Here is a 22,472-nt window from a genome sequence, read left to right as displayed (position 1 = left end):
AATGTGCAAAATAACCAAACTTAAAGGAGCATAAAACTTAATTGCCATTAATCTTTTTCTATTTGCCATTAATTTGTTTCATTGTTTAATTACTTATTTGCAGGTTTGTTTTACTTTACCTAATTGTAAAAACATAGAAGGAAACAATCTATGCATAGCTGAATTTCAACAAGCTCGATCTTGGGTTTATGAGGTACATTACATAGTTGCTTAATCTGAGAAAGGTAAATTGCACACTATCTCACCTTTTTTTAGACACTAAGTGTAATTAGCTTTAATTATCGATCTGTTTTAGATTATTTTTAGATATATCAAGCTGTATTCCTTTTTTTTATCTCCCTTGGTTATTTGTTAGTAAATAACTGATAAGCTAGTTTATATCGGATAAACTAAGTAGTTAATCGATTGATTTTATAGTGTTTGGTAAAATTAATATTTTTTTATTACAAGAAAAATAAACAAAAACAAAGAAACAAACTAAGTCACCCGTTGCCTATACACCCAGAGGTATCAGCAAGAAGAATGCTATCCAATTGAGGAGGAGGAGCAATCCAAATCTAGATTGAGTCAACATTAGAAGCACCAAATTTAGCCAACCAATCAACACATTCGTTTCCTTCTCTCAGTGTATGAGCAAGACCATCCAAGGAAGAGAAGTGAGAGAGAGAGTAAAGTTGCATGGGATGAAAGTCATTATGCTGAGTATTATCAATCAGATCCAAAGTTGCTTGAGAGTTAGATTCTATTATGATATATATTTATAACCAAGATTTGAAGCTAATTGAAGACCTCTCTAAAAGTTCGGCCACAAATTAGAAGCTCTATCACAAGATCTAGAAAAACCATGAATCCAAATATCGCCATTGTTTCTCAAAAGGCCACTAAAATCTGCATTACCAGGATTACCAAGATATGAGTCATCCACATTAACTTCATATTTAATCTAACTTATAAATATGAAATGAAAAAAAATATATTTAATTAATATTAAATTTTTTTCAAGTAAGATGATAGATAAAATTGAGAAAAAAATGATAAGCTATAAGTTTTTCTAAAAAAATTGGTAAGCTATAAGTTTTAAGCTAATTTAAAAAAAACTATAAACTAGTAAAAATAAACAATAAGTTCATGAGAAAAAAAAATGTTACTTAACAATTTTTTTTGTCATATGAGCTTATAAGCTCAAATTTTGGCATTGTCAAACATAAATAATGTTTTTCACACAGAAAATATTCGAGTTTTCTTTTTCAACATGAAAATTTCAAATTATCGCTCGATGCATGGGTTTACACCTAGGGCCAAGTTTCATAAACCATGCATTTTGGAGAGCTTATGAAAATAGTTTATAAATATGTCATAAATTTTTTCTCATAACAAACCTACAGGCACTATTTTCATAAGTCATGCATTTTGGAGAGCTAAGTTTATGAACATGTCATAAGTTTTTTCCTCATAATAACAGACCTAGACACTATTTTTATAAGTCATGTAATGAAAATAGTATGCATTTTGGAGAGATAATGAAAATAGCTTAGGAACATGTCATAAGTTTTTTCTCATAACAGACCTAGGCACTGCTTTCATAAGACATGCATTTTGGAGAGCTAATAAAAATAGTTTATAAACATGTCATAAGCTTTTTTTCTCATAGACCTAAACCTTGTTTTCATAAGCCATAAATTAGGTAGAGCTTATAAAAATAATTCATCAAGATGTCATAAATTTTTCTCATCAAAAACCCTGGTTTATCATCGAATGAAGCATCAAAGGATATTTTCATCACACAATAAAAACAAAAATAATAGAAATATAACCAAACACTTTATTTGATATATAACGATCCAGTTTTATAAAAAAGATAATAATGATAATATCTTCCCTTAGTTTAAATAAGAAACAAGAATATGCACTTAAATGACTAAGGTAACAGTTTTCTTCGTCATCATTATTAGATTGTACCAAACAACCAGATTTTACAATTTTAGATTGTATAATGATGCTTGGAGGTATCAAGATCTAATCCTTTAAGCTTGACGACCGACTCAACACGCCCCTTCAAGGTATTCTTCTCCATGAGCCTGCAACACATTTCCGAAATCGTTTTAGGATCGTTATATATATCATCGATTCATTAACTATAAAGACTAAAAATACGATACTGACACATAGACTCTGAAAATAATTTAAGAAATTTAAAGTTATTGACTATAACTACTACATGTTTCAGTGGACAATCTGAAGTGTCCAACACTAAAACATGTTTCAGTCATACGTTAATCATTACTATTCATATGACTTACCGGGCAACTTCTGCACGCCTCATTGCCTGTTCAGCGATTTCTGATAGTTCGCGGTAACTAGTGGTTTCATTGAAAATGTTGTTGTTAGAGGTAGAAGCTTGAAGACCATGAAGTGATCTCTGTGCTGCCGCCCATTGCGCTTCCCTCTCTTCTCTGCCATAATCTTTCTTGGTAGTGAAGGCAGTCTGTGATTTAAAAACATGAACACAATTAGATAAAAAATTTAACAAATAGGATGGCTCAGTGCGCGAGGTAGCAACCATACCATTGCGCCAAGGCTCGTCGTTATCAACAATTGAACAAAACATAAAGGGAAATAAAAAATAAACCTACCTTGTTTTCCAAAAGATTATCCCACGCCTTTCCGCTCAGAATATAGCGGATTGCGATTTTGAGCAAATCAAGAGGGAGATAAGTTACCAAACTGTACAACCAGATAACACCAGCCCAACCCCATCCCATTCCCTTAATTCTTGCAAATTCCCAATGAGCATACACTGCTATAACTGTTGCAATCTGTCAAGTACATAACACAAACTATTAATACCACAACAAAAATATAGATGATCTCTTAATTATACAGTACTAGCGTGCAAACAGACACGTCACAAAAGTAAGAGGTTCGGACTTACCAATTGAGCAATGAAAAAAGCAGCGAGTAGTAAAAGGCCAGGTCTTTCGAAGAAAGACCAATTGCGAGACCTGGTCACAAAAATTAGTGCTTGGCTTATGATACTGACTTGTAAGTACAAAGCTGCCATCATTTCATTAGGATTATTTCTTAGAGATCTCACACCAAACTTGTCCTGCAAAATATTTAAAGTTATTCACGCTTAGGATTTCAGCTAGTATGTGATTATATTGAGGAAAATAAACAAGAAATGTAAATATTTTACCGAGAAAAAGTCGGTATCTTTAGCCGCCCAGAAAAATAGGACTGTCATCAGTGCCATGTAACTGCCAAGCACAATACCAGTGGCAAATATCTCCTTTAGTTTCCAACTGTCGGGTAGTGGAGATGGTTTCACTCTATCCTTTGAAATTGTCATTATAGTACCTAAATGTATATGGTAGGTAATGTTAGGAAATCAAGTTAAAGATTTTACTATAGTTAGAAAGTATTAAAATAAGATGAAAGTAATGAAAATGATATTTTACCATCATTCAGTATTGCAATTATCAGAACCATGAAGGGTGAAAAATCAAATTTCCAGATCAAAGCAATTAACATGAAACCAAACTGCCAAATTGAAAAATAAAAAATCAATGATCATAATTAAGTATATTTATGATTTAAATGTTCAAGTACATAGAAAAATAAAATGTGAGTATTTTTTTGTGAAGTTTATTTCAACACGTACCACGATACGAATGGTGATGGACACAGCATAAATCTGTTACATAATCAAACATTTTGTGATTAGAGAAATAAAAGAGTTCAAGTAAAGTCAAAAGGTTGAATTATAGATGCAAGGTAACTTACTGTATAGTTCTTCATTCTTTGGAAAATGGCCCTGCTGGTGAGCACAGCACTGATAATCACACTCAAACCAGGTTCAGTGAGAACAATATCGGAAGCACTTCTAGCAGCATCTGTAGCATCAGCAACAGCAATTCCGATATCAGCTCTCTTCAACGCTGGTGCGTCGTTTACACCATCACCAGTCATGCCACATATATGCTTCCTCTCTTGAAGCCTTCTAACGATTTCATATTTGTGCTCTACCATATCATACGAAGAGAAAAATGATTAATATAATATAACTGATGGGGAATGTGAAACCTAGTTACTTGCATTACTATAGACAAAGATATATAGCAGCTTCAATAGTTTAGCAGAAGTTATGACCAAGTATGTTATAACTGTGCCTGAAAAAGTTTCGGTGTCCAAAATGTGCATACATGCCAACACTGCACTTTGGAGTAGTGTCTGTGTTTCATATATCGAAACTACTGTTAAAACCAAAAATCAATGTTAACAAGAACATACCGGGAAATACTCCAGCAAACCCATCAGCTTTCTCGATCAACTCGTCAATAGGAACATCTGAATTAGAAGAACCTTCTCCAAGCAATGCAGATGATGGATACATGTTCGTTCCCATTCCAAGTCTTCTGCCTGTTTCCTTTCCGATGGCAAGTTGGTCCCCTAGAGAAAAACAGAATCCACAATTAATTTCAAAGCTAAAAACTTAGATTTATGGTATGAACTATAAATAGTTCTAAATCACGGCTGTGGTCGCAGTTACTTTATGCTACCAAGTTTGATATTGCGGCAAAATTATCAGCCACATTGAAGTTGCACAATCTCAATAACCTCTGCATTGCTGCCACAGTTTCAATTACATGCCGCAGTTTAGAACTATGTAAAAAATAAAGCATGGCCTCAAATCTTACCAGTAATCATCTTAACATTCACGCCAAGGCTCAGTGCTCTTCTAATGGTTTCAGCACTGTCATGCCTTGGGGGATCGAATAAGGGCAATAATCCAACGAACTGCCATGGAGCCCCAGGACTGTCTTTTGATTTCTCCGGTACTTCCTGTTACACAAATCACAAAATCAATCAACAATAAAACAAGGGAATCACATTCAAGTAGAAAAATAAATATAGCTGATAACGATATCATGTTTACTTACTTGATAAGCAACACCTAAAGATCTTAGTCCACGCTCAGCAAACCTATCAATCACTGCATGAGCCTTTCTCGTCACATTCTCTCTGCAGTTGCAGAGTTCCAATATCTAAAACAATACAAAAACATGGCTTAGTTAGTCATCTCATCTTATAAAACATAACAAGATACCACCGTAGTCTAGCGCAGGTGGTTGGTGCTCAAGGTGTGCGAGTGTTCAAAACCAAGGATACCGAGCTCAAGTCCTACCGATAAAAAATAAATTAAAACATAACAAGATGAAACTCATATTTACCTGTTCAGGAGCTCCTTTGCTAGCTCTATGCCAATTTCCATCAGCATCAACATAGGTAAGAGCAGTCCTCTTATCTACTGGATTGAACGGAAGAAAGTGCACCTCGTTGATATCAGCTCTAGCCTGTTCAATCACAACATTAAAATTGAATTTTATCAACATCGAAAATTCAATAATTTCTTTAATATTTTCCTATTTAGTACAAAAGCTAGATAGAACACCAATTAATTTAGTCTATCTATCAAAAAAATTATTTAGTTAAAATTCATCAAAAGCATTAATCCAAAGATATTAATTTAGATTTGACTTGTTTACCTCTTGTGGATCAGAAAGCATTCCAACAATCGCAGCATCAATAGCATCCTGATTTTCTATCCGAGAAGCTCTTGCAGCTAGAAGTATCACATGGTCCTTATCAACACCTCTAGCAAACACCTCAATCAAGTTTTTGTCAACACTAAGCTTATTCAGAGTGAGAGTTCCAGTTTTATCACTGCACAAAACATCCATTCCAGCCATTTCCTCAATAGCAGTCATTCTTTTTGTGATTGCACCTTGCTGCGAGAGCCTATGAGAACCGATAGCCATAGTAACAGACAAAACAGTTGGCATAGCAATTGGAATTCCGCCGATCAATAGCACCAAAAGATTGTCAATTCCGTCTCTATACTTGCGGTGTTGAATCGGATACATCACAATGAGCTCAACAACTATTCCAACCGCAATTGAACAAATGCAGAAGTTGCCGATAGCTGTTAGCACTTTCTGGAAATGTCCTACCTGGTTTGTACTATCCACCAAATGCGCCGCTTTTCCAAAAAACGTGTGCACACCAGTGGCATACACAACTGCTTCAATTTCTCCCTTTTTCACGGTTGATCCTGAAAACACTTCTTGAGTTGCACACTTTGTCACAGGAAGTGATTCTCCTGTTAATGCAGACTGGTCCACGCTTAAAGAATCACCCTCTAGAAGTCTTGCATCAGCAGGAATAATGTCTCCCAACTTGATGCTGATAATGTCTCCTGGTACCAAAATTGCCGCATCTTGCTCACTCCATTTTCCGTCTCTTAGCACCTAAAGTTTTTTTGTGGCAAAAGAAGTTGCACAAATGTTAATAACAAACATCAACTAGTATGAAAGTTTCTTTTTTCTATGTATAATATGATAAACAAATAAGACAGATATATGGAGACGCCGTCGTTGCATGGCACAACGCGGATAAGCAATGGTATTTCCTATTTCATATATATAATAAATAAAAGATAGATAGCGATGTTGTTATATGATGCAGCGTGGATAAGCGAACTGTGCTTTATAAATAGTATACGTAATAATGTAAATGATATGCGACGATGCAATAACGATTAGTTAGTGAAGAGAATTGTAATTAAACCTTTGTCTTTGGAGCTAATCCAGCCATAAGAGCGGCCGCAGCATTGCCAGCATTGTTCTCTTCGATGAAACTGATTGTCGAGTTGACCACTAAGAGAACAACAATTCCAACGAAATCTTGCCAGTCCGGAGGCTTTCCTCCACCGTTCGCCAGAGCAATCGCCATGATGGCAGCAACCTCCATAACCCATGACAAAGGGTTCCACATAAAACCCAAAAATTTAAGAAACTTGCTATCCTTAATTTCTTCAAGCTTATTTGGCCCAAATGCTTGGAGCCTGTTGGCTCCTTCATCGGAGGTTAGACCTTCTCGAGAGCATTTCAGGTGTTCAAACACTTCCTCCAATGGAATCCGTTCCTAGTAACAAAAAATAACATCAACAAGGTTAGACTTAGAAATATGCTTACATTACATTACCCTCGACTCTTATATGATAAAAATATACACTCGTAGTGTACATCGTGTATGAAGATTAATAGATATAGTGTGCACATAAGGGTTTGTATGGCGCAATCAATAATTCAATTCATTTTTAGGTGGAATTACCATTACCATTAAATTAGAATATTAATAGATCCTTTACACATTCTGGATCAAGTCAAGACTCTAAGGTATGCTACATATACAATCAGACGGACCCTCGAATCTTACCAACATAACTCGTGAATTCGAGTTAGAAACTCAAGAATACACGAGTCGTATATCTTAAATCATATCGTTCAAATTATTATCACGAATCAGACAATAACTATGGTATAGTATAAATCAATACAAGAAAGATTTCGTTGATAAATCATATGTAACAAAAAATAGCCAATCAATTATTGTAATTAAAATCATCACATAAAGGATTACGATGGAACATTGAAGAAGTAATTTGAATTTGAAAAAAATAAGAGGGATAATCGCCAATCACAAGCATATTCAAAATATTTTTCAAGTGATTTAAAAAAAAAAAAAAAATTTTAGAAAATTATGCATTCAATTAAAAAATCACTTGTGCAAAAAAAAAAATATTTTGTGTAAAAAATTGACAAGGAAAGGGATTTTTTTCAAAAAAATAAATAAATCTTGAAGATAACAACTATTAAGAGTGAGATTTATAAAATTGTTGAGTGAGATTTATACCATCATGATCATACATATTGTGCACCACCGCACCAAATCTGATGATATAAGACAGTTTCATATAACGATCCACCAATTATTAAACAATATTTAGAAAATTAATATATTTAGATTTAGATAATACACCGTTAATCAAAGCATCAATCCAACAAACCAAACCCTAACCCTAACCCCAAGAGATATTATTAGCCGGAACATGTTACTCAAACAAAAAAATTATTGTTTATTTGTATAATTTTGAGATGTACATATAATTTATTACGATAATTATCGTGAGATTTTTTAAACATGGGCAGCATGTTAGGGTTAATTCTCGTAAATATGATTATTATTGTTATCAACACATATAAAAAAACTGGAAAAGGAAGAACGTATAAAAATTAAGGAGGAACTTCGTATAAACCTTTAGAAAGCACAAGTGAGTGACAGAAGTTTGGATTGATTAAAATTAGAATCATTAAATTGAGAATAACAAAAAAAAACACAAACACTAATTAAAGGTTAATGATGGCTATGAAATTAAGCAATTAATAATCTACAAATTTATCATCAAACAGTTAATGCATGAAATTTTCATGAACAAATTAAAGTTTTTTTAGCCGCCATCAACATGCATGAACGAATTACCACAAAAAAAAATCAACATGAACAAAAAACAAAAATAATCAACCTGAACAAGTAGATGTAGAGAGAAATTAAAAAAATATCATGAATAAAAACGGTGATCAGAGAAAAAGAGAATGTTTATACCAAATTGACGTTCTCGTTCTTCAGCTGTTCTTGATTGATGCTTGCCATGTTGAGACGGCGAGCTTAGGCAATGGTAGACAATGAATTATAACAAGAGATGTTAAGTGACTTATATAATAAGGGGGTTGAAGGTTAGAGAGTCATGGTATGAGTGAAATAGTCAAGGTGAAGGGAAAGATGAAGAAAGGGGAGAAAAGGAATGAAAGAGATTGAGCTTGGATCTAGGCTTTTTCGGTTAGGGTATATTGTGATTTGATGTGATTGTGAAATGATCCTCAAATATATTTAAGGTATGATGGAGAGATATACTTGAGAGTACAAATGTTTTGAGCTAAATGAAACAAACAACCTGCGGCACTGCAAATAAATATGAAACGGGTTAACCCTAGTTTAAGGTTGTATGGGTTCCACTTATGACACATTTCCGTCTTGATTCATAGTATTATTTTTTTATGGAAGATTCATAGTATTATATTAACACTTTTTTTATTATAATATATTCACAAGTTTTTTTAGAAAAAATAATTATTTTATTGTTTTATATAATTATTATTAAATGATTTTATCATAAAAACAAAATTATTGAATAATTTCGTCAAAAAATTATATAATTATTAACTATTATTGAATGATTTCGTCAAAAGAAAAAAAATATTGAATGATTGGTCAAAAAAACTATTATTGAATGCTTAGTCAAAAAATATTTTATTGAATGAATTTAATTTTCTTTTTGACAATTATTGAATGAATGAATTTTTTGTTTTGACAAAAATGAATGAATGTTGTTTTTTTTTTTACTAAAATATAAAGGTATGAGTGAATTTTACTTTTTTATATATAATAAAAGGGTTAAATTAACCAACTAAAGGAGGATAGTAGCACCCAGCGACGGAACTACGTAGTGAAGAAAAGGGGCAGCCGCCGTCCTATCGTACATATAGTAGTAGTATACTATCCTATGTAACATATATATTGCCACCCCTGTTATTAAAAAAAATTAGTAGTCTGCCACCCTTCTTGTTGGTCCACTCAATCTTTTATAAAGATATACAAGTGTGCTTATAAGATAATAATATTTGTTAACTATTTTAATTTAAGTCTCGTGAACTTAACTCAGTTGGTAGAACATTGTTTATATATGTAGGACGACGGGGTTTAAATTTCGTTCATCCCACTTAACTACTAGACTACTTGAAGAAAAAAAAATTAATATAACCACTAACTAGTAAAGTAAATAATACCACTTAGGTACTAGACTACTTTACCAAACATTTTAATTTCATTCTACTAGATTTTCTAAGCATGGTTATTTTTTAATATGTTATAATCTAAGAAAAACACGGACACTCTTTGGATTAGACGTGTCCTGGTGTCCGATACTGACACAACACTGACACTTATAATTACATTGAATTATTTTATTTAGTCAAATTATTTTCGGTGTCGATATGTCAGTGTTCGTGTCTGGTCCGATATCCGTATTGTTTTATAGGTTATAATATATGCTCTATATTTTTAAAAAATATTTTTAATAGTGTTGTGTTTAAAAATATTAAACAGTATAAATTAGTTATGGTTGATGTTATTTATCAAATGTTATATTTCTCGTCACCCTCGATGATTTTTTCTGGTTCCGTCCCTGGTAGCACCCTCATAATAAGTTTGTCTTTCTAAAACAATGTTTAATATTGACAAGCCAATTTATTTATTTTTGTACATTAACGAAATGCCAAAATCATTTTAAACTCATACACACGTTTAAACCCCGATCATTATATCCGACATAACTATTTCGACATTTTTTTTGTTGCTTAGAACTTGTAGACGTGACATTTTTTTTTAACACTAAGTGAATGTTGTTATTCCTTTTAATTATTGAATATAATTTTTTTTACAAAATTATTGAATATAATTACCAATCGCACATTAATTATTTAATTAACTATTTTTTTATTGAATATAATTACCAATTATATATTAATTATTTAATTAACTATTTTTTTATAAGATTTAACGAACTATTTTTTTATATGATTTAATTAGTTATTATTGAATGAAGTTTTTTTCTACTTCTATTTTTTTTAAGGAACTTCTAATCTTAATTTTTTTATATGATTTAATTTTTTTTCTACTTCAATAATCTCATTAATATTATTTCTGGTTTTTGTCAAAAAAAAAAGAAGAAGAAAAGTGAGTGAGTTATATCATCTATCATCTGAAGCATACTCAAGAGAAAAGAACGATCATTTGATATCTACGATCTAATATATCAATAAAGAATGCATCCATCTATCTATCTATCTGTCTATCTATCCATCTATCTATTATATTAAAGAAAATATCATATGAGCGTTTAGGGTACGTTAGACTTAGACCTGATTATGAATTTTTTTTTTTTATAGTGCCAAATTGTTAATATATTAATTGTTACATAACAATGTTTTTGGTACCAACAAGCTAACATCATCTAGTACTCGCCCACCACTAATTAATTGACAATCGATGGTAGAGTTAGATTAAAATTTGAGGTGGAGTGCTAAAAAAAAAATAATTTATAACTTAAATATGCAAATCATATATCAAAATATCAAGTTGTAATAAACACACAATACTTGATCATGAAAAAAATTAAACTACATCATTTAAAATACCTTAAAATGATACATTACGTCAATTAATACTTGCAGCAATATTCCTTGCAATTTTCCTTTCAATATAAATAAACTGACATGTTTTGAAAACTAAAATTGACATGTTATCTACTAAAAATCCGGCTTTCATCTTATTTCTCAACTTATATATTTCTGAGTTGTTGTTGTAGAAAACGAATAACACGGAGTAGTTTATCAATCAAGAAGTAAATTTCCGTCTTTTCAATTGTAACCAAACGTGAGCATAATTCTTGAATTGTTAATAAATTCTTCAAATTTGAAGCTTAATGAACATCAAACAATGAAATGCCGAAGTTGAAAGCGCAAAATAAACTTCTAGTCCGTTCACATACGTATGCATTTGGTACCAACAAGCTAGCAACATCTATTACTCGCGAAAAATGTTATTGCAATACAAATTTTCAAACAAAAATACGATAAATCTATGTATCCATGACACTTTTTGATTTTTTTTAATACTTTTTGTGAGTCTCAGGAATCGTATATAAAGAGAAATATAATACATGAGTCGTATTTTTATCCATTAAAGTGTGTACATACTTCATATACTTCATATAACATAGCTCATTACTCAATGCATGTAGCGCAAGTTTGAATTATATGAATTGGTACTTTGGAGCTATAGTCATGGAGTGTATCTATAGCATGTAACGAAGCAATCATCATTATCCCCACTTCATTAGGTCATTAAATGTGTCTTAGTCAAAGATAGCATCATCTACCATTAGAAGAAAGAGTATGAAGAGGCTTCATTAAATATAATTTATTTAGTTTTAAATTTTTGTTTTCACCGTCAGTATCCTGCATACTAGACTGCTTAATCTGATTTTGGGGTCATTTTTGACATCAAGTGATTTCAGCATCTTCTCAATCGCATGCAGGGATCGAACTGTTGTCCTCCATACCAAGTCTAGTGTCAATGACCACTGAACAAACTAACTATTTCATTAAATATAATTTATGGTACTATGTTTGAACACCAAAGTCAATAGTCTAGAAGGATCAATTTTGAATTACTCAAAATCCGTATAATAATATAACTTGTAAATTTGTGTCTACCTCGATTTAGAGTTTTTTTCTTATTACACTTCAACAACTCTTTCAACAATTCACAATTCAAGCTCTATAAATTTAACATCTCTCTAATAATTGAAGTGGGAAAAATATTTGGAACAACGTCCATAGCCAACAATCAGTAGGGCAAAATTTCGAATGTCATTGAACAAGCATAACCGTCTATATATAAGTGATATATGATATATTGCTTCAAAAATAAAAGTGATATATGATATATTGGAACTCTTCTAAGATCCACGATGATAAAAAGTAGGGTAGTAACAATAATTCTCCGATTCATATAATCTATCTAATTTTCATTCGTTCTTTCCCATACAGAAAGAGTTTTATGGAAGAGACAAAACTCTTAATATTCATTCATTAATTAGCCTCAAAAAAATTATAGGGTAGTAATATTAGTAAATTAGAGGGTTTAAAAATTAATTATATTACAGTAAACTGTAAGGCCCAATAATCAGCTCAGTTTCTCTATAAAATAAAATTAAAGAAAAGGAATAGTAATAGTAATATAGATCAACAAATTAGCGTTTGATCAAAAAAAATAAATGAATTAGCATAACACTAACACATCACCACCAACATTACTCAACCACCGTCAGCCACTCATCTCCGGCGTGGCCATTCTCCTCCTCCTATTCTTAGTAATGTGATCTCCAAAACTCCATTGAAGTTGGGACAAAGGTAAAAATCAAAATTTTATAATTCGGAGCTTCTAAAATTTGAAACTAAAAATCACACTTTGAAACTTACAAGAATTATTATTTTTACCGTCAAAAAAAAAGAATTATTATTTTTGTTATGTTATTTGCAATTTAAATAACGGGTATTTTTTTTTATTATGGGGACACTTTTACAATGTACATAGCCTCTAAAAACTCAGAAACGACATTAGTAACTTTCCATCAAAGTTACATGTATTTATAGAAATTCACTTGCACCCTTTCATGAATTGCATCTTTTACATGAATAATATTCATACTATTTCACATGAATATTGACATCCTTTCATAAATACTAGCACAATTTCACGTTAATATTGCATCTTTTCACATAGATCACCATAAATTAATTATAATAGTTAAATTAATCTTACAATTATTACATTGAATTATGTCACTTTTCTCAAATTATCATCGGTGTCATCGTATCTGTATTATATATATCTAGTGTGTCTATGTTTATCTTTGTGCTTCATAAATTATTTGTTGGGGTATAGATTATATACCTATAATAGGTGTTGTTAACTGGACCACCATAATCAAAAGCATTTAGTTGACCATCCTAACTCCTAAGCTCTCCCTTTTGCAGGATACACAAAATCTTGAAATAAGATGAAATACTATAAATTATGTTCAAACTTAATAAGATCAAGATGGAATCATCCAAATTTTGAATTTAAAAAATAAATTAAATCTAAAATAATTATGAAACAGTTTGTTTTTTTTTTAAATAAAAGGGGTCAAAAAAATCCAAGAAAAGAAATAGAGATCATGCATTGGAGATATGATGCAGCCACTAACCGAAACCATTTCTTCTAGTAGCAACGCAAAAGAAAAAACTAACAATTGGTCAAGTAAAATGTAACAATATTGATTTTTTTTTTTAGTGCAACAGATTCAAATGAGAATTTGTGTTTATGAAAGACGAACTTAGTCATTTTATTCTCACCAAAACATAATGGTTTCCTCCCAAATGCGATGTCCATGTTGATGAAACTTTTGATCTGCTTTCGGCTTTTTTTTTTTTTTTTGCTAATGCCAAGTTTCAAACCAAGTACCTCTAGATTGCAAAGTGACTCCTCAACCAATGGGCTACCTGAGAAACAGGCTGCTTTCGGCTTTGAATTGATGTGAAATGGATCTTACCGAGTTTGGTGATTTTATTAAGAAGTGTCTCATCAGAAGTGAGATGGTCTGAATATGTGTTTATAAAGTAGAGACAATCTTCATCTTACAAGTCAATTTTGTGAGGTTAAATTAGACCCAACACTCAATTCTAAGATGGTATTAGAGTCTCCTCCACGATTCATTGGGCAGCTTGCTATTAAGTTTCTGATTATGGCACCCACTATTTATTTCCACACACCAAGCACAGTAGTGGGTATGAGAGAGTGTGTTAATAAGTCTCACATCGAATGTAAAATGACCTAAATATGAGTTTATCAAGTAAAGACAATATTCACCTTACAAACCGATTTTGTAAAGTTGAGTTAGGCCCGATATTCTGATACCATCTTAGATTTTAATATTGGACATAACTCAACCCTACAAAATCGACTCGTAAAATAAAAATGACTCTTCTTTATAAAACTGTCTCACAACTGATGTGAGACTTTTTAACAATATGTTCTTACTAAGATGATTACATGGTGATTTATAAATATTGGTTTATGTACTTCATTGTATTGAATACATTATTATAAATGAAATACTATAAATATATTTTCGTAAAAAAAATGAAAAATACAAATCTTTGTAAGATATTATCCTAAGTATATCCTTACCTAAATTTGAACTTATTCTAGAATAAAATCTAACAATTTTAAATTTAATTATAATCCTAATTTTGTTAAATGATATATCAACTAGAATATTAGCAAAATAAAAAAACAAAATATAAGTGTTGATACTATATTTGTTTTATTAAGTGAGAGCCAAGTGTATAATATCAAATTTTACATAAAACAATTCTCCAACCACATAGATTCAGACGAGTTTATTTTGACTGAAGATTCAGAGAAGTTAGAAAATATTACTAATAAGAGAGGAGGACAAAGATAGATAAAGTAAAGAGAAAGAATACTATACTAGTTTAAGAAAAGATAAAAAGTCAACGAAGATACAAAACAAAAGATTCAAGAGATGCAAAGTGTGAACATAAAGTAAATTGAATTGAAATTGATTAAGAGGTCATCATTTCCATTCTCTAGTGAGTAGTGACAAACAAATTACTTATAGAATAGAATAGTTAAGTAAATAAAAATCTAACCATGTTTACAACAATCAAACATCTATTTATAGATTTAAGGCCTTAATGGGGTACATTGACACATGACTTATACTTAAATTAATCCTCTAAGAAACTTTTTTCAACCCTTATTGAAAAGTGCTTTTTAGACGGAGAATCACGTTTATTTTAAGTTCAACTGCGAGGTAAGTATAATTTTGTCAAAAATTATTCTATCAAAAAAAGTGACAAATATCATTAAATCTTACGCACACAATTATGATAATCTCAAATTTAAACTAGAGTAAAGACATTTAACCTAACAATATCGACATTATCAGTTAAATTGTGCTTATTTATGATTTTAATTCCTCTCTAATGTGTTGAAACTCAAATGAGTCTCATTTAAAATAAAAAAAAAATGGTACATGAGTCTCATTTAAATTTATTTAGGATCTACATATATACTTTAGTAGGACCCATTTGAAGAGTTTGTGTTGATGCTTGATGGCACTACTCCTTATAGCTAACTGACCATATAGGGCTTGTCACTTGTACAAACATGAAACATGCACAAAGTGTTGTTGGAAATGTTCCCCAAATAACTGATTTTGTCAACCATCTTTGAACCAAGTTTTGTACTTTATACACACCTTGGGTCATGGCTTCAAACTACATACATAACTTTGAGTAAGTGATTGTGAACTCACACTTATAATCACTGTCAAACCAACACATCTTTCATGGTACAATCTTTGACTCTATTCTACAATCCAAACATAGCTCATTTTTGCATGACTCTATACTTCAAACTAGTTTTCACACCAACAACATGAATAAATGTTCTCAAGTTTAATTCCTTGTGTCTCTTCACATTTGACTTTCATCCCATGAAAACAACTTATATTTTTAATTCATTTTTCTTTAAATGCATATACTTCTAAAGTGTGCAACTCAATCAAGTAAGCAAAATCGACCATGTCAGAAGAATCACAAATCAATCCTTAATAAATACATTGTTGGTAAGATTGTGAAAAACTTTAAACTATGATCAAAATATCAAGCGGGGATTAATGTTATAATCGATCCAAATAACTGAAATTTGTCGAGATTATATAAAGTCAAAACTATTATAAAAACCATAAATATGAAAATTTCTTAAAAAAATAAAATCACAAAATAAATAATCTTACATTCAACTTATAAAACAAAATCATTTTTTCTAAAAATCAAATTATCCAAATAAAATCAACAAATTACATAAAAAAAGAAAGAGGGAAAACTGAAATTTTTTAATAAGAAAGAGAAGACCTATGAAAGTTAATAAAAATAAAAATAAAAATAAAAAATAAAGAAAAAAGAAAAAGAAGAAACAAAGAGAGGAACAACAACAACAACAACAACAAACACTCTTAGCAGAGATCGAGCTTATACACGAAGAAGCAGAGACCAAAATTTTCAATACAAAAAATTTAGCAGAAAAAAAAAAATCAAAATTGAAAAAAAATAAATAGAGAGAGAAAAAGAGATTAACGAAGAAGAAGCTTCGAAGATTCGAAATCAGCAAGTGAAGTTCGAGATTTCAATTCAATTTTCTGAACTTCGTTAAGGTTAGAGTTCAATCAATGTATACTTTTTACTCAATTTTCTGCTTCATTTCATTGAAATTACGTAATTTCGTAATTTTTGTAATTTCCCCAAATTTTTTTGTGAAGAATAAAAATCTAATTTTTATTATTGGGTTTGCTCAATTTTGTTCAATTCAGTGATCTCGTGATTGTTTAAAGTTTGGAGCTTTTGGGAATTCGCGAAGCAATGAGGTTTTTCGGATTGGTGCAAGTGATGTGATTTTCGCTTCAAGAATGGTTTTTGGGACCCTTTGGTTTGATTGTTCAAACTTAGGGTTTTGATTTGGTATGAAATTCGTTGAATTGGGTTTTGATTTTGGGATTTTGGTGTTCTGGGTTAGTGTGATTTTTTAGCGGTTTGATTTCTAGGGTTTTGAAATTGGGGGAAATTGAGATTTTGTGTTGCATTGTGTGTTGTTTTTTGAGTGTTTGAAATTTGGGTATGAGGGTTGTTTTATTGAGGTTCAAAATTGAAGCTTTAGGTTGGGTTACTGTTATTAGAATGGTTTGTGTCTGTTCTGGTAGTTTGTATATGCCGTGTTTATGGCGGTTGATTTGTGTTCAATGATGTTTGAGAGGTTAAGTTTTGGGATTTTTGGAAATAGAAATAAATAAGTTGAATTGGAATAAATTAAGGTTACTGGTGAGTGGGTTGTTTTCTGATTTTGTTGGAATTTGTATGAGAAATGCAACCCCAACAGAGTTCGAGAATTGATTTGGGTGAGTTGAAAATACAGATTGTAAAGAAGATTGGACCGGATAAGTCGAAGCGGTACTTTTATTACCTTAACAGGTTTTTGAGTCAGAAGTTGAGCAAGAATGAGTTTGATAAGTTATGTTTTCGGCTAGTCGGGAGGGAGAACCTTCCGTTGCACAATCATTTTATAAAGTCGATTTTGAAGAATGCCTGCCAAGCCAAGACCCCGCCATCAGTTCATCCGTCCGGTTCTTCAAAATCAGGAGCACATGTTACTAATTTGTCTCCTGGTAGAGAAGATGGACACGAACAAAGTGCTGCTAGCTTTCAAAATCATAATGCTTCCATTTGGTCAAATGGGGTTTTGCCGGTGTCACCGCGTAAGTTACGGTCGGTAGTGCGGGAGCGGAAGCTTAAAGACAGACCGAGTCCACTTGGACCAAATGGGAAAGTTGATTCTGTTGGTCATCAATACACAGCGACAGAAGACAGTGGTAGTAAGGTTGACTTGGAGAATGGAACTCTTACTCCATGCGATTATCAGCGACCAACACAGCATCTTCAAGCAGTTTCTGAGCTACCCGAGAATGTTATACAGGGGCTTGCCGAAAAAACAAGAATGCGTGGCAAAGGGCCGACTGAAATATCAACCGTGGAAGATGGTGAGGAGTTGGAGCAATTAAACCGCCTCAATTTTGCAAAAAATCCGCTCGTAGCACCACTCGGGATTCCTTACTGCTCTGCAAGTGTGGGTGGGGCCCACAAATCATTGCCTGTGAATAGCACTGGTGATTATGTTAGTTGTAGTGACAGTGGTAGATTATCTGATACAGATACGTTGACAAGGCGCATGGAGCAGATTGCAATGGTACAGGGTCTTGGAGGTGTTTCCACGGAATGTGCAAGTATGTTGAATAGCGTGTTAGATGTGTACTTGAAACGGTTGATCAAGTCGTGTGTTGATTTAGTAGGGTCTCGGTCAGCAAATGAGCCGACAAAGCTGCCAAACTCAAAGAAGCAGATTCAAGGGAAGCTCATAAATGGCATGTTGCAACATAATCATTTACATTCGCAGAATTCTGGCAGGTTGACAGAATCTGAGCCAGAACACAGAACCCAATTCTCGGTATCTTTGCATGATTTTAAAGTTGCGATGGAGCTAAATCCACAGCAACTTGGAGAAGATTGGCCGCTACAATTGGAGAAAATCTCTATGAAATCTTTTCAGGAATAACACATCAATAAGATTATTTTTCTTTTTTCATAAGCAAAGATTGGATCTGTTTCTTCTGGTTCTGATGGCTCACCAGTACTTTGGTGATTATCGGTTTACTTGACTTTTGATCTTATTATCAGGATGAACCAGATGACTCAAAAATGGAGAAATTTCTCTCCATTCCATGATCAAATACTGGTTTTGAGCTTCCAAATGTTTATATCCGTTATATGCAGAACTCGGATGGATCAGATATATATTTAACTGCAACCAAGGGTATTATCAAATGTAGCCCAGAAATTGGTTGCACTGTTGTATGTTTAGCATTGGTATTGGCTGTACTGTTGCTATGGCAAGAAATTTCAAGGCTTTTGTTTGCATTACAGCCAATGAGGAGACTTAGAAAAAGTTTTGCAGGGATACTATTGTGTAGCTGGGATCAAGGGACTGTGACATGTATAAGAAGAGCTGAAAGGTTGCTCTGTATGTATTTTTAGAATATGATGATTAATTGAAATTTGATATTAATAACACGTCAAGATCTATTGAAATTACCTTGATGATATTGATATCAGTTTTATATAGTTGAACTTCATGGCCCCAAGTTAGGACAATTTCTGAACTAGTTTTTTGTTTTTTACTTTATTCATAATGTAGATCTGTAAGTTACATGTCTCTTTTAGTTCAAATAACTTTGGTGACAATAAATGAATTTCTGATCATATGTTGTACCATTAAATTTTGCCATCAATTTAATATACAATATGTAGTCTTTTCTGGTAAATGAATATTGTGGTATCATATCTTACCGTTTGAGATTTCATCTGTTTTTTATCACTTTTGGTATCTGTTATCAGGAAAATAATTTACTGCTTTTGGAATTATAACATGAGTAAGCCTAAAGTCCTTGAAAATTTCATATGACAACTGACAACTCTGCCGGAAATTTTGCGCGCTCGCCTGAATGCTATTTATGTAAAACATTGAATGTTCAATATTAGCTTCTTTCACCGTCTGACTTGATATATTCTTGCTGTAAGTATATATTTTTGATTCTCACAGAATTCAAGATATAGTAAAAAAACACAGTATTGTTGAGAATATGGTGAACAATATACTACAGCAGTAATCTGATACTTTGAGCTTGTTACTTAAGAGTCATTATGCATGGAAATGATCGGCAATCACGAATCAATCATGAGGTTTTTTGAGACATTTATCTGTTACAAATTGATCACTGAAAGGTCTTAATAAATTTGATTTTTATTGCACTGTGTGCTTCTAGTAAGATAACATGATTCCAAAAATATTAACAATTATCTGAAAGATGCTATGTGAGAGACATTAAAATTTAAAATAAGAACTGCTATGTGCAATGCATGCATGAAAATTATGAAGATTTATCAGCTCTAAATAATAGTAATAGAAGCATGATAGTGTCAAAAAAATTAAATAATAGAAGTATGCTAAATAATAGTAATTTAATTGGTTACTACTTATTAAAGCTATTTTCTACTTGATTCAGTGCTGAGTGTTTGACTATTATTTTTTCTATATTGAATTAACATTCAGATTTCTCATTTACACATTGTACCTTCAAGGACATAGTCTGAACCAAATGTTGAATATATTATATATGCATTATTTTAATAGGATACTTCCAAAAGCCATGTAAGTCTGTATCTGAGTGCTTTTTTATGCATCATCCTGACATCTTTATGCAGATATGGAAGTAGAAGTTTTGAACGTATGACATGGATTTAGTGGAGCAAAGAATTGTCCTTAAACTAGTTTTGTGCAGTAACTGCTGTAATAGTCAAAAGTTCTGCAAATAGCTGCTGCTGGTGCTGCCATCTATGGAAATTGGAGAAAACTAGAACTAGAAGTGGCTATTTGCAAATATCTAGAAAGATGGAAAGATTTTTCTGCATGCTAAGATTTTTCTGCAATTGTCCTATAGTACTTGGTAGTAGTACTTTAGTATGATTACTGATTGAATTAATTGAAATTTTTAAACTTGCATGAAAGGGTAAAAAGGACACTATTCAGAAGTAACTGATTGGTGGTACAGCTTTTAAGTGATTATTGACTGATTACTAATTTGTAGTACTATTAAGTTTGTGATGTGTTCTTTGAATTTATGCTCATTGATATGCGTGCGCGCGTTTTCGGATGATATGCGTGTTTCGGATGAGATGCATCCTTAACTCATACTAGTAATTTATGATTCTTATCGTTAACTCGAAAAAATTCAGTTGAAATATTTTTTAATAGTTCAAAATGTATATTTTATCTCGTTCAAGATCAGTTTTTATTGACCAATCATAAATAAGTTTTTATATGTTATTATAAGTTTTTCAATAGTTTATGAAAAAATAGCTTATAAAAACAATTTTTTTGTTATTGAAAACTTAAGAGTTTATTGATTTATATAAGTTATTTTTATAAGCTCAAAATTAAGCTAAATCCAAACGGGATCTTAGTATAATGATGATCTCATAACACATAAAAGTTAAATACTTAAATAAGTACCGCAATTCATAAACCACGACCAAGCCTCTAGCTACCTATGTCCTCATACAACATTGCTCAAATATTTATTCATTTAAATTATTGTGTCCAAGCTTAATTCCAATGGAAGTTGCAAATAGTAGTGTCTACATCAACGAAAGATTAAACACATACATATTAAAATTCTTTTTGGTAATTTACAAGCTCAAAAATAATTTTGACATAAAATATTCTAACAACATATTTCATACAAATTATTTTTCTTGTAAAGGTATTCAAACACATACCACTTTATATTTAATATTGAAGATTCAAATATAAAATCAACTTTTACTGGCGCAAAATCAAACACACACTAACGAGATGTTCAAGATAAAAAATAGAGGTTGATTTTCATAAGATAATTAGAAACCAGCACTAAAGAATAAATTTAAAAATGAACTTGAATAAGGGTCGATTAAAGACAATGTAAAAGGGCCCACACTACATCCAGACCCCGCCCAGACACATGGGCACCATGTGTTGGCATCGAGCCTCCTAAAAATGATGGAATGCAAAAATTAATATATTATACAACAAACTGCAAAAACTCAATTGTCGTGTCCATAATCTCTTTTATGAAGTTGTAGTTTTAATAAATTAGAGAGTAAGTAGTTAGAAAATATTTTATTGTTATTGATTAGACTAGGACTCTTTTTACGTTAATTGCAATTATGATTATTTTTTTATGCTACTTGTAATTTAAATCAAGGATAATTTTTTTTTAAAATTGCGTTTGTATTTATTATAAAGGGCCACTTTTTATATTTGCATATGATCTCCAAAAACTCAGGGCTGGCCCTGACTACATCTTAGCACAAATAATGTTATTTTTTAAGTTTTAGTTAAATCCTTTATTGAGACTATATTCCTTTTAAATAAAATTTTATTAATTTAATTTTACAAATAATAGAATATAAGACATCTTTATTAAATGACATCTTTATTAAATGAAATTTTTATAGTTTGAGTCTTTCAGAGGCTTGAGTCTTGATAAGTGATAACTAGGGATGACAAAAATACCCGTACTCACGGATATCCACGGATAAAATTCGTCACAAATACGGGACAGATAACTTAGTGGAATATCCGTAGATAAAATAAATGAATAATTTAACTACCCGCTACTTAATGGATATGAATGCGGATTTAATGGTACCCGCGCCCGCGGATATCCGTAG

General features: G+C 31.6%; 2 protein-coding genes across 3 annotated transcripts; one reads left to right on the top strand and one right to left on the bottom strand.

The window, feature by feature from the left end:
• Positions 1-1,939: 1,939 nt before the first annotated feature.
• LOC123917766 (plasma membrane ATPase-like) lies at positions 1,940-8,670 on the bottom strand. Of its 2 annotated transcripts, none has more exons than XM_045969599.1 (15): positions 8,506-8,670; positions 6,628-6,984; positions 5,547-6,308; positions 5,232-5,354; positions 4,937-5,045; positions 4,698-4,838; positions 4,291-4,449; positions 3,784-4,022; positions 3,662-3,694; positions 3,459-3,540; positions 3,197-3,357; positions 2,933-3,106; positions 2,634-2,816; positions 2,301-2,485; positions 1,940-2,078 (listed from the first exon to the last, which is right to left on the bottom strand). In XM_045969599.1, the coding sequence occupies exons 1-15, from the start codon at positions 8,551-8,553 to the stop codon at positions 1,982-1,984; spliced, it is 2,853 nt and encodes a 950-aa protein (XP_045825555.1). In that variant the 5' UTR covers positions 8,554-8,670; the 3' UTR covers positions 1,940-1,981. The 2 variants fall into 2 exon arrangements, with proteins under 2 accessions (XP_045825555.1, XP_045825548.1); XM_045969592.1 differs by having other exon boundaries at positions 4,698-4,842; positions 4,941-5,045.
• Positions 8,671-16,528: 7,858 nt separating this feature from the next.
• Positions 16,529-19,525, top strand: LOC123924405. The gene is made up of 2 exons (XM_045977288.1): positions 16,529-16,810; positions 16,967-19,525. Exon 2 carries the CDS (start codon positions 17,515-17,517, stop codon positions 18,757-18,759), a length of 1,245 nt encoding a protein of 414 aa, XP_045833244.1. The 5' UTR covers positions 16,529-16,810; positions 16,967-17,514; the 3' UTR covers positions 18,760-19,525.
• Positions 19,526-22,472: the final 2,947 nt, after the last annotated feature.

Source organism: Trifolium pratense, linkage group LG1 (assembly GCF_020283565.1).
Source record: "Trifolium pratense cultivar HEN17-A07 linkage group LG1, ARS_RC_1.1, whole genome shotgun sequence".
NCBI classification, from domain to species: domain Eukaryota; kingdom Viridiplantae; phylum Streptophyta; class Magnoliopsida; order Fabales; family Fabaceae; genus Trifolium; species Trifolium pratense.
This window is presented reverse-complemented; position numbering and strand designations above follow the sequence as displayed.